At 53.7% G+C, this 13,310-nt stretch overlaps 1 protein-coding gene across 1 annotated transcript; it reads left to right on the plus strand.

The window, feature by feature from the left end:
• Positions 1–1,772: 1,772 nt before the first annotated feature.
• GRM6 (glutamate metabotropic receptor 6) lies at positions 1,773–13,059 on the plus strand (the record flags this gene model as incomplete). The annotated part of the gene is made up of 10 exons (XM_079703060.1): positions 1,773–2,438; positions 3,371–3,587; positions 3,814–3,949; positions 4,601–4,755; positions 6,249–6,389; positions 6,492–6,696; positions 8,484–8,625; positions 8,718–9,341; positions 11,810–12,121; positions 12,862–13,059. The coding sequence occupies 10 exons, from the start codon at positions 1,773–1,775 to the stop codon at positions 13,057–13,059; spliced, it is 2,796 nt and encodes a 931-aa protein (XP_079559186.1).
• Positions 13,060–13,310: the final 251 nt, after the last annotated feature.

Consider the following 13,310-nt stretch of genomic DNA (forward strand, 5'->3'; position numbering starts at 1 on the left):
ACCACTGTGAGGGCTACTGCCCCAGCCCCCTGGTGGTCCATCCTACACTCAGGGAACCAGTGAGATGCTCTCATCCTGTAAATCAGGACCCTGCTTTGTGAAGTCAGCTGTGGCCCTGTCTAACCTGTCCTGAGCAGGGGAGGGCTGTGGGGGGGCTGTGTGAGCCCAGTGGCAGGGACCTACTACCTCAAATGCCCAGTTTGTACAGACTTCTGCAACATCAAGCTTGGGGCCTAGCACCAGCTAAGTGCCCTATCCTTCCCAACCTGTAAAATGGATGAAGGCCAAGCTGGACCTCCCAACTCTGCCAGGGACAGGTGTCTGGACAGCTCTGAAAACAGAGACAATCAGGGCCCTTGGATGTGGTGAGGGAAGGGAGAAGGGTGACATAGCTTTTGCTTGCTCCCTCTGCTAGCTTTGCCCAAATCCCTGGGGCCGCCCTAATCCACCCTCTCTAATGGAGCCCAAGCCGGCTCAGCCCCCCTTAGCACGAACTTGCTAATCCCTGGGGCTCGGAGCGCACCACCTGCCTCCACGATGCACTTTGCTCTCAGTGTCAGAAAGGCAAATCCAGGGCCTCAGATGGGGATGGTGGTAAAAGTGTCCATCACCTTGGCCCAAAACCTTAGATGAGGAAACTCAGGTACCAAGAGCCTCACACGGTGTGTCACTGCTTCAGACCCCAGAGCCAGGAAGGCTTTATGAACCACCAGAAGAGCAACTCCTTAGGGTTCCATCATCAGATGCAAGAGGCAGGGGTGGGAACTGCAGGGCAAGCGTGCCCTGTCCCCTCCCTCCATCAAAGGCAGTGAAGGCTGCTCGTTTCACACCAACCTGGGTACAAATCCTGATGCTGACCCATGTCCACTGTATGACCTTGGGTGAGTCACTTAACTCCTGGAGGTCTCTACTTCCCCAACTGCAAAATGGGTCTGATGGTAGAAGTCTCTTCTTTGTAGGGTTGTGTGTGTGTGATAAGCAGAGACCTTGTTACCATTAAAGGTCTGCTTGCTCCTGCCTTCTTCCAGCTCAGCCCTGTTCTCCCTCCTCTTGTTCAGGTGCAATCCTCTTTGCTCAGCCCGTGTTCCTTTCTAACTCCACTCACGGGTTTATTGCAGGGATTTGCAAGGAGAAATCTGTGAAGTGCCTAAAGCAGCCTGAGCCAAGACACTGGTGGCCAGGAGAGGAAGAGTAAAAGAAAACGGGTAAGAGACAGAGACAATGAGAGAAAGGGACACTGACAGAGAGAGAGAGAATGAGACTGAGACAGAAAGAGAAGACAGACAGAGAGAAGGGGGAGGGGCGGGTAGAGAAAGCCGGAGACAGAGATGAGAAATAGAGACACCAGAAGACAGAAAATATGTGTGTCAGACACATCTCCAAAGACAGGAAAGAAACAGACCCAGGGAGCAGGAGACGGAGGGAAAGGAGACGTGGAGAGAGCCGGTCCTGCGCACACGCCTTGCTCAGGACGGGTCTCCGCCCTCAGGGCGGCCTCTCCTCCCTTCCCCAGAATCCTTAAATCCTCTCTCCCTCAGGGCCCTCGGCATCTGTCACTGTCCCCTCCTGAACCGACAGCGGCGGGCTCAGGTGAGTGTGGCTAAAGAGGGGGCCTGGCTGTGCGCTGGGGATGGACTCCCAGTAAGAGCGGCCCAGGGCTGTCGGGGAGGGCAGGGGTAGGACTGGAGCCAGCGGTCGGGCAGCGGGGGGACCCAGATGATGAGGTTCAGAGAGTGTGAGAGGCAGGTGGCCCGGGAAGGCTGGCCGAGTTGATGCTTCATAACTTCTCCAGCTGGCTCGGCCAATGTTTATATACTGAGCGCCTCCGCTCTCCCCAAGGCTTGGGGCTCACTCGCCTTTCCACCGACCCGGGTCCTTCCTCTGCCGGGCGCTCAGAGCGTTCTCCCGTTCTGTTCCCGTCCCCACCCCGTCTTCCTCCCGCAGCCCCCGAGCCGATGGCCGGGATCCTGGCGCTGCTGCCCCTGCTGCTGACGCTGGAGCAGGCGGGCGTGGCGGGCGCCGCGGGCTCGGTGCGCCTGGCGGGCGGCCTCACGCTGGGCGGCCTGTTCCCGGTGCACGCGCGGGGCGCGGCGGGCAGAGCGTGCGGACCGCTGAAGAAGGAGCAGGGCGTGCACCGGCTCGAGGCCATGCTGTACGCGCTGGACCGCGTGAACGCCGACCCCGAGCTGCTGCCCGGGGTGCGCCTGGGCGCGCGGCTGCTCGACACCTGCTCGCGGGACACGTACGCGCTGGAGCAGGCGCTGAGCTTCGTGCAGGCTCTGATCCGCGGCCGCGGCGACGGTCACGACGCAGCCGTGCGCTGCCCAGGCGGCGTCCCCCCGATGCGCGCCGCGCCCCCTGAGCGCGTGGTGGCTGTCGTGGGCGCCTCGGCCAGCTCCGTCTCCATCATGGTCGCCAACGTGCTGCGCCTGTTTGCGGTGAGGGCCTGGGGGGGAGCGCCTGGGTTGCAGCCTCTCTCCCTCGTCCTTGCCCTGGGCGTGGCTGAGGTCTGGTCTCCTTGCGAGAATCACTCTAGTCCGCAAAGAAACCTTGTCCCCTGGGCCAGACGCAAGCCTGTCTGGGAAGGTTATTCGGAAGATTAAAGCGTCTAGAGGGCCCGGGGTAACTACGGCGTCCATTAATTGCACTGTAGCCCATGAGCGTTTCTCTGCCTCGTTTGCTCTCGTTTTCCCTCTTTCTTTGTCTTCCTTCTTGATTTTCTCTTTCCACCTCCCTGTCTCTCTCTCCCCCTCCCTCCTCGCATCTTCCCTTCTCTCTCTTGCCCTCTCCTTTCCATGACGTCTTCACAGTCCACCCTTCCTTTCTGTTTCCGCTTCAAACATCTGTCTTCCCTAGACCAGCTCCAGCCCGCTTCTTCCAGAACCTCCCCCTCTCTGACCTTCATACCAGCTCCCACCTGCTCCCTTTTATGTGTGTGTGTTGTTTGCTTTCTTTTTTTTTCTTTTGCTCGTGAGTTTTTCTTGAACCTGAGGGATACGCCCTCTTCTCTGCTAGCCGCCCTCTGCCCAGCCTCCCCAGCCGCCATTCTCCGCTCTGCTTTCACACTTACTGCCTCCACTCCGTCTCCTGGATCAGCTCAGCTGTAATCCTTGATATTAATCGCTCTAACGCACACAGATAAACCCAGTTCCAGGCAGGCCCCTCCATTACTCCAGACACAGCCTTCCATCAAGTAACCCCTCCCCAGCTCTCCTGCCTGCTCTGCCCATCCTGGCCTCTCTCTGTGGCTGTTCCAGCTTTTGCCCCCAGCACTGTAACCCCAAACGTCCCTCTCCTGGGTCCTCACCGCCCTCCCTCCCTAGGGTCACTGACCCTCCATCCACAGCCCAGGTGTCCTTCCCCACTCCAGATCCCCCAGATCAGCTACGCCTCCACGGCCCCTGAGCTTAGCGACTCCACACGCTATGACTTCTTCTCCCGCGTGGTGCCACCTGACTCCTACCAGGCCCAGGCCATGGTGGACATCGTGCGGGCGTTGGGATGGAACTACGTGTCCACGCTGGCCTCCGAGGGCAACTATGGCGAGAGTGGGGTTGACGCCTTTGTGCAGATCTCCCGAGAGGCTGGTGAGCTTGGGGCAGGGGGGTCTGAGGCATGAAGGAGCCTATAGAGGGTCCGTTGGACAGAGCATAAGCAGTGAGGTAGGGCACTGGGTTCATGATGGGGAGCCTGGATGGTGCCCCCTGTGGGGGTCCTTTGGAAGACTCAGCCCCTGCCACAGTCATGAGTGGTGGTGGCCCTGGTGGGTGAATGGGTGGGACCGCAGCTGATTTGGGCATCTCCGACACCCAGGGGGCGTCTGCATTGCCCAGTCCATCAAGATTCCCAGGGAACCAAAGCCAGGAGAATTCAATAAGGTGATCAGGAGACTCATGGAGACACCAAATGCCCGGGGCATCATCATCTTTGCCAACGAGGATGACATCAGGTGGGACAGATGGCATGTTCCATCACCGTGTTCTTCAGAGGCTCTCCTGGAAGACCCTGCCACCTCTTCTCACATATCCCAGTCACGGACATCCTCCTTTCCCTCTTCCTCGCCTCCCCTTACCTTCCTGCCCCCACACACCTTTTCTACTGCCACCTGTCTGTCTGGTGCCCCCAGAAATGAACCAGGCCTGGTCTGGGTGAAGATGCTCCAAACCTAGCCAGGGAGACACAAGAATATATGTCTGTTTCTATAATTAACAGTGAGGGAGAGACTGGTGGGCACATGTAAGGGCAGAAAATGAGCTGTCAGGGAAGGACTCCCAGGGGTAGGAGGGTATCAGCAGAAGGCCATGGACCCCGGCCTGAGCCCCAGCAAGAGAAGGTAGGCCCTTCTTAAAGGCAGCATACAGTGGACTATGGTGTGCAGAACAAGAGGGCAGGCCTGGGGTCAGAGCCTGGCTGGACACTTTACTCCCTGAGAAACCCAGGGCAAGTGTCCTAAACTCCCTACATCCTACTTTTCCTGATAAACAAAGGGTCTGATAAGTGATGCAGAATGGGGTAGATGGAGAGAGAAGAATGGAAAGTGACCAGAGTTAAGTTGGAGGAGGCTCTCGGCCCTCACTCACCCCTACCCTATCCTTACCAGGAGGGTCCTGGAGGCTGCACGCCAGGCCAACCTGACCAGCTACTTCCTGTGGGTTGGCTCAGACAGCTGGGGAGCCAAGATCTCACCCATCCTGAACCTGGAGGACGTGGCCGTGGGCGCCATCACCATCCTGCCCAAAAGGGCCTCCATTGATGGTGAGTGGGGGAATGCCCTTCCCCACTGCATCTCCCACCCATAGTTATCCTTCCCTATGATCCCCTCTTGGGGGTGCTCATTTTCCCCTTCTATAAAATTGTACCATGATCCAGGGTCCCTTCTAGGATTCCCAGATTCTAGAATTCTGAGATTCTGTGAATACACCCCTCCAAGCAGTGTTTGAATGAATTGGCAAGTGAGGAAATGCACATCCCACTCTACAGGGTGAAGAATTGTTAGGTTTTGTTTGTTTGTTTAGTTTTGTGCTAATTCAGTGCCTGTATTCCTGGTTCTGCCAAAGCCACTCTAATTTGAGGGTGACTGTGGGAGGGATAGAAACCAAGGATGTGGGTCTTACTGTTCTGTTGATCAATTAATGAGGCCTTCCTCTCCACCCCTCCTCCACCATCCCGCCTGTGAATATCTGGAAGAACTCAGGAAAGGTGGCCACTTTACACTAGGATTGCTTATTTCCCCAAAGGCTAAACTGAACATGCTTTGATGGGGCACTTCAGGGCTATTTTATGAAGCGCAGACCCTTGTAAATGCTGAGCCTTGACTCGCAGGGGCTCCCAGCCTTTTGGAGGTGTACACCCACCCTTACACTCTTTCTTTCCCTTAGAATGCATTCAGTTGCAGGCAACAGACTAGACTGAGAGTGGTTTTAGCAATAAAGGCATTTCATTACAAGGCAAGAGGTTTCAAAGTAGGGGCAACTTCACGCTTGGGGCAGGAAGTCAGTGATGTTCTCAGAGCCCTGAGCTCTGTCTTCCCTTCTGTTCCACCATCCTCTGTAGTTGCCATATGCCTTCTTTTTTTTTTTTAAAGTCAACCTCTTTTTGTTTTTTTAATGAATTTATTTATTTTTGGCTGTGGTCGGTCTTCGTTACTGCGCGCGGGCTTTCTCTAGTTGTGGTGAGCGGGGGCTACTCTTCGTTGCGGTGCACGGGCCTCCCATTACAGTGGCTTCTCTTGGCTCTAGGCGTGCAGGCTTCAGTAGTTGTGGCACGTTGGCTCAGTAGTTGTGGCTCGCAGGCTCTAGAGCTCAGGCTCAGTATTTGTGGCACACGGACTTAGTTGCTCCTCGGCATGTGGGATCTTCCGGGACCAGGGCTCGAACTCGTGTTCCCTGCACTGGCAGGCAGATTCTTAACCACTGTGCCACCAGGGAAGTCCCATGTGCCTTCTTGATTGTGTTGTTTTATTCACAAAGTGGCTGCTGAAGCTCCACCCATTACATCTTCATAGCAGCATCCTAACCAGGAAAGAAAAGGCAGCAAAAATTTCTGTCCTGTGGTGAGGCTCTGAGCTTGTATCAGGATGGAAATTTATCGTGGAGTCCCTAGATGGCTTTGAACTCATTGGCCAGGTCAGAAATTGGTCACATGTGTATCCCCAGCTGCAAAGTGAGCAAGCGGTGAAGGGACACAAGTAGTGAGCTGTGGCTGGCTCAGACTGTTGCCAGCCCCCTCCCTCCTTCCCTGTCTCTCAGGATTTGACCAGTACTTCATGACTCGCTCCTTGGAGAACAACCGCCGAAACATCTGGTTTGCTGAGTTCTGGGAAGAGAATTTTAACTGCAAACTGACCAGCTCAGGTACCCAGTCAGACGATTCCACCCGCATATGCACAGGTGAGAGCTGCCCAGGGTGGCGAGGGTGGTGAGGGAGAAGGTGGGAGGCCAGGTTGGGCATCTGGGAGCCAGGCACACTTCCTCTGGGCATCCCTAGGACAGGTGAGGAACGCATCGGCCGGGACTCTGCCTACGAGCAGGAAGGGAAGGTGCAGTTTGTGATCGATGCTGTGTACGCCATTGCCCACGCCCTCCACAGCATGCACCAGGCTCTTTGCCCGGGGCACACAGGCCTGTGCCCGGCAATGGAGCCCACCGACGGGCGGATGCTGCTGCAGTATATTCGAGCTGTACGTTTCAATGGTGAGTGGGAGCCAGAGCCCCTACGTGAATGAGGGGAAGCCTGCTGGGATGGAGTTCTCGGGACCTGGGACGACTCAGTATGGAAAGAATGGGAGAGCAGAAGAGTATAGTGGGAACATCTGGGCCTGAGAGCTGGAGGCTCGAGCCAAGTTCTGGGGAACAGTTTTTAACACTCTTCCTTCTCCAGGCTTCAGTACCTCCTGCCACAGGCTGCAAATTCCAGGTGTTGGGGAACTTCTCTGTGACCCCTTCTGCCTGGATCCCTCAGAGGGTCACACACAACTCTCCTCTCCATTGCACGGAGTTTGGAGTCATCTGGTCTCTGAGGGCACGCATGGGGCACAGTGCAGACTGTGCAAAGGCACTGCTTACACAGTGGACAGGCAGCCCACTCTGAGTCTCAGGCTTTCGAATGCCTCCCCAGCCAGGCCCTGTGCTGCCTGAGCACAAAGCATGAGTCTGTGTCCCCCCAATATGAGTGGAGGGCCTGGCACATGGTCAGGGCTCAGAATAAGGGTTTCTGAAAAGGCCCAGATGGACTCAGCTGTGCTTATGGTTTGCTGGGGGGGCTTCACATTGTGTTCAATTACTATCCTTTAGTAAATTAAGAACTCTCTTCTTCCACCAAATGTTGAGCACCTTTTCTCTGCCAAGCTCTCTGTTAAAGAGCGTGACTTAGGGATTTCCCTAGCGGTCCAGTGGTTAAGACTCTGTGCTTCCACCGCAGGGGACACAGGTTCAATCCCTGGTCAGGGAACTAAGATGCCTCATGCTGAGTGGCCAAAAAGTTATAAATAAGTAAATAAATAAATAAAGAGCATGACTTAATAGCACTCCAGAACAGCTCTACAAGCTGGTAGAACAAGCTTCTAAAAGAAATAAAGCTGATTGTTCAAATCAGTACCTTTGTAAGTCTGAACTCATCCTCTCGCCTGCACAGTTAAGCTCTTTCTTATTCCTTTGTAAATTGTGGTAACATGCACATAGCGTAATATTTACTATCTTAACCATTTTAAGTGTACAGTTGAGTGGTGTACATTGTTGTGCAGTCAATCTCTAGAACTCTTTTCATTGTGCAGAATTGAAACTATACTCACTAAACACTAACTCCCCATTTCCCCCTCCCCCAGCATTCTACATTTTGTCTATGAATTTGACTGCTCTAAGTACCTCATATGAGTGGAATCACACAGTATTTGTCCTTTTGTGAGTGGCTTATTTCACTTCTCATAATGTTCTCAAGGTTCATCCATGTTGTAGAATGTCCTTCCTTTTTAAGGCTGAATAATAGTCCATTGCATGTAGAGACCCCAATTTGCTTATCTGTTCATCCTTTGATGGACACTTGCATTTCTTCCGCATTTTCGCTACTGTGAATAATGCTGCTGTGAACATAAGTGTACAAATATCTCTTTGAGTCCTTGCTTTCCATTATTTTGGATATATAGCTAGAAAAGGAATTGCTGGATTGTGTGGTAATTCTATGTTTAATTTCTTGAGGAACCACCATATTGTTTTCCACAGTGACTGCATCATTTTGCATTCCCACCAGTGAAGTATAGGGTTGCAATGTCTCCATACACTTGCCAGCACTTACTTTCTGTTGTTTTGACAGTGGCTATCCTAAATGGGTGTGAGGCGGTATCTCACTGCGGTTTTGATCCGAATTTCCCCGATGATAGGTGATGCTGAGCACATTTTCACGTGCTTGCTAAGCTCTTCCTTTGTCCTGGCTGGGCCTCTGATGGGCTCGAGCACCAGCCGAGGATGACAGGCTCTCCTTCCAGGCAGCGCAGGAACCCCTGTGGTGTTCAATGAGCACGGGGACGCACCCGGGCGATACGACATCTTCCAGTACCAGGTGACCAACGGCAGCGCGGGCAGTGGCAGCTACCAGGCCGTGGGCCAGTGGGCAGAGACCCTCAGGCTGGATGTGAGTGGCACAGAATGAGCTCTGGGCACAGGGAGGCGGACCCACCTTCCCGGAGGCGGGAGTCGCAGGTCCCGGTGTCCCCTGTGTCCCAGGTGGAAGCCCTGCAGTGGTCGGGAGACCCCCGAGAGGTGCCCGAGTCTCAGTGCAGCCTCCCCTGTGGGCCGGGGGAGCGGAAAAAGATGGTGAAGGGCGTCCCCTGCTGTTGGCACTGTGAGGCCTGCGACGGGTACCGCTTCCAGGTGGACGAGTTCACTTGCGAGGCCTGCCCCGGGGACATGAGGCCCACGCACAACCACACGGGCTGCCGCCCCACGCCAGTGGTCCGCCTGTCCTGGTCCTCGCCCTGGGCGGCCCCGCCCCTCCTCTTGGCCGTGCTGGGCATCATGGCCACCACCACAGTGGTGGCCACCTTCGTGCGGCACAACAACACGCCCATCGTCCGGGCCTCTGGCCGCGAGCTCAGTTACGTCCTCCTCACCGGCATCTTCCTCATCTACACGGTCACCTTCCTCATGGTGGCTGAGCCCGGGGCGGCTGTCTGCGCTGCCCGCAGGCTCTTCCTCGGCCTGGGAACCACCCTCAGCTACTCTGCCTTGCTCACCAAGACCAACCGCATCTACCGCATCTTTGAGCAAGGGAAGCGCTCGGTCACACCCCCTCCCTTCATCAGCCCCACTTCGCAGCTCGTCATCACCTTCAGCTTCACCTCCGTGCAGGTGGGTCCTTGGGCTCCCGGGGTGGGCAGACGGGGTCGGGGCTGGGGGTGCGGGCACTGACCTCCACCTTAAAAATCAGAGTCCCTCTTCTATTTTGGCCTCTGTGTTAAAAAAAAAAAAAAAAAAAAAAGTCCCAGGAGATAGGGCGCTACTATTTCTGTAACTAGAAGAACTCATTTAGGAGCAGCTGTTTCCTCCTGCTTCATCCTTGAAGGAAAATGGATCAGTAAGGTGGGGAGTGCAAGCATCCAGTTATTTTTCTGTAAAACAGTGAAATTATTTTCATAAAGTGAACATGCTCTTCCATAATTTGGCTCCCAGGGCAAAGAGAATCTGATGAATTTCCCCCAAGCAGAGAATCTGTTTCCATAAAGGGAGTTCCTGCTGCCCAGTCACTGGGTAACTTGGATAAGAGGCACGGGGTCTAATGATACTATGTGGAGTGAAGCATCCAATTCCATAGATGGCCAGAATTTCATGCTGTATGTGCAGCAAAAGCAGAGTTCCTTTAGGGTTTTCTCTGAGATGGTAATATTACAACATTGGAAATGGCTCCTGTGGTCTGGAAAGCACTGGATGTTTTCTATGTAAAGCGTGCTAAGAGACAAGTGTGTGTGACATTGTATGACTTTGAAGAGCCAGCCCAGTTCTCAGGGCCAGGTGGATGGCCCATGCTCAGCTCATTTGGACACGGCTCACTCTCCACCCCAGGAGAGCCATTCTTCCTACCCAGCTCTGCATGTAACATGGTCATTCCCACCCATGGGCCTCAGTCCATGCAATTCTTCAAAACTGGAAGGTGCTCCCACTTTTCTGGCACATAGCAGGGTCTGAGCGTCCTCTATCAGGGCCGGAATCTCAGTGCACAGCCCATCCTGAAAAAGCACCTCACTGCTTCCTGCCTGAAACCCCCATGGCACCTCCTGCCCCAGGATAGAGACGTTTAGACTGCATTCAGTGCCCCCCTCCGGCTCACCTATGGACTCCCCACATTATACCTCTCTGTCTAGAAATCCCAAATATTTTCAAAGATGTACACCTTCAACTTTACAGGGTTATTCAGCAGTATGATGGATGTGAAATGGTATCTCATTGTTTTAATTGGTCTCTACTTACTAGTGCAGCCAGCCTTTGTACTTCCCTCTTCTGTGATGTGCCTGTGCCTGTTCCTGTGCTTTGCTCACTTCCTATTATTTTGTAGGCGTTTGTTACCTGTACTGGATGCTAATTCTTTTACCAAGTACGTGGGTTGCAAATTCAGTGGGGCGCATTTGGGTTGCTACTCCCGTGTATCATAGGCCTTGGGTTTTAGTTTCTCTTGGGCAACTTTTCCCCCTAGCTAGAGGATTTCTAAGAGGAGCCCCCTGCTTCCTTCCTGGACAGTGGGTGGGGTTTTATTTTATTAGTCCCTTGTTCATGGAGCTGCTGCCTTTGGGAGAATCACAAAGGTGCTCCTTCTGGGTGTACAAATTATTTAAAAAGCATCCTTTCCTCTAGGATCACATGGCCCTATTCCAGGTGCACAGTATGTACTGAAGTGTTGGCTAGGTTTCAGCCCCGCTCCTCCCAAGTCAAGCATCTTGTGCAGTGAACCACCTGCACAAATGTAGGGGCTGGCCCTTCCAGGGTCCCACCTGTATGCAGGTGTCTTACTTCCTACTCCCCAGCTTCCCTTGGCTCGAGGTCATGTCTCCCCTCACTGTGAAGGAATTCATACTCCATCTTCTCCTTGTTAGGGCCTGTGTCTGACTCTGACCTCCCTGGCCACCCGGCATCAGTTCACATTCTTACTGTTCTCCATCCAGTGCCTCTATATTTTGAGCCTCACTATGCATTCACACACAATTTCATTATATCTTGTTCAACAGTTCTCTGGATCTGGAGAAGGAAAGGGGTCCTCAGGAACTTAGTTTGCCATATTGCTAGATTGGATAAAGCTAGTGTTTTCCCACCTACTGAATACATGATACTGCCTCCCTGGAGGGTTGTGAAGGGGAACATTTCTGCTGGGCCTGGTTCCTGATCAGTGGGACATGCACTGACTCCTCCCCCAAGCTGGCATCATGTCCTCACAACAGATTATGAGGGTTCCCATTCGGTAGATAGAGGAGATGTGATTAGGGTCACCGTTCCAGAGCCTCTGCCTGCAGTCACTGCACCTTGCTGGGCTCAGTAAACGGTGCTGGTAATGGCTGACATACAGGAAGAGGACATCCAGGGCCCCTTCCCCAATCAGCCCAGATGTCCCCAGCACATACTTCCACTGCAGCCCCTTCTCTCTACCTACCTGTGTCACAGGCCTTTGCCCAGGTAGTCCCCTCCTGGACAATCCTCCCCTCTCCACAGTGACTCTCAGGCCTGAGCATCCCACTCAGTAGGCCAGGAGCCTAAAAGCGACCCTAACCTGCCAGAGATCTCAGTCGAGAGTGAGGCTGGGTGTGTCCTTGATACCATGTTGGCTCCTGCAGGTGGTGGGAGTGATGGCCTGGATGGGGGCCCAGCCCCCACACAGTGTGATTGACTACGAAGAGCAGCGGACGGTGGAACCAGAGCACGCCAGAGGGGTGCTCAAGTGCGACATGTCGGATCTGTCCCTTGTCGGCTGCCTGGGCTACAGCCTCTTGCTCATGGTCACATGCACGGTGTATGCCATCAAGGCTCGTGGCGTGCCTGAGACCTTCAATGAGGCCAAGCCCATTGGCTTCACCATGTATACCACCTGCATCATCTGGCTGGCTTTTGTGCCTATCTTCTTTGGCACTGCCCAGTCAGCTGAAAAGGTAATCCGGGTCCCCCGTCAGTTTCATGACCTCACTTGTTTCCTGCCTGTCCACGGAACGGCTAGATTATTCCAAGAGCTGGGCCACCCATATGAATGCTTGCTTAGTTGGCTGATTAATTCATGTACTCATTTGTCTTTCCAGTCTCCCGCCGGCTGTTCTCTCAGTCCCATTTCCATTGTTAATTCATTCATTTTTTTCATCCATGCCATCAATTAACTTTCTTTTATTCCATTATCTTTTCATATACTTTATATTTGCCAATCCATTCATCTGTCGGTCTATTTGTTTGACAGTCATTTATTCATGTGTACAGTGGAGCATTTGTTTATTCCCCTCTGTCCTCCATTTGTTTGCCTACTTGCTCCTTTATTCAGGTTTGGTTCATCCATTCATTTGTACATTTGAAAACATGTTCATTCATTCATTAACATGCTCTAGCCCTTTTTAGGCATATGGGCCATTTCCCCAGGTGTCGCTCTCTGTGAATGAACCTCTCACTTCCCTTGGTCACTTGTCCACTCAGTCCTGTGTCGTTTACCCTTCTTCCTGCCTATACCAGAGCCAAACTGTGACTACTAATTCTTCATGCCACGGGGCCTTTGATTACACTGCTCTCCTTTATTGAGTGCTCATTCCCAGTCACTTGACTGAAATAAACTCACCTCCAGGCTGTGTGGGGGTGGAGGGCGGGAGAGACCTGGGCTGAGTCCCACCTGGTCCCTTCCTTCGTGGCTTAGATCTACATCCAAACCACCACCCTGACTGTGTCCTTAAGCCTGAGTGCGTCGGTGTCCCTCGGCATGCTCTATGTACCCAAAACCTACGTCATCCTGTTCCACCCGGAGCAGAACGTGCAGAAGCGGAAACGGAGCCTCAAGACAACCTCCACAGTGGCAGCCCCACCCAAGGGCGAGGACACAGAGGCCCCCAAGTAGCAAGTAGGGGATGAATGGGACAATTGCTCCCCGTCCTCTGTTCTTTTCTTTGCCTCGCTTCATGGTGGAAGCTGTGAAGAGTCCAGATCTGCAATGAGCAATCAGGGTGGGGAGTCCACAAAGGCCATGGCCACCAGGATGGAGCTGGCCTGGACCCACATGACACATTTTTCTGTTTTTCTGTGCATGATGGCTTCATACTTCCTCGCTGCAGACCAGACTTTCTACTCATGGTGGGAAACAGCCACTGA

The sequence above is a fragment of the Hyperoodon ampullatus genome (genome assembly GCF_949752795.1).
Source record: "Hyperoodon ampullatus genome assembly, chromosome: 4".
Lineage (NCBI taxonomy): Eukaryota > Metazoa > Chordata > Mammalia > Artiodactyla > Ziphiidae > Hyperoodon > Hyperoodon ampullatus.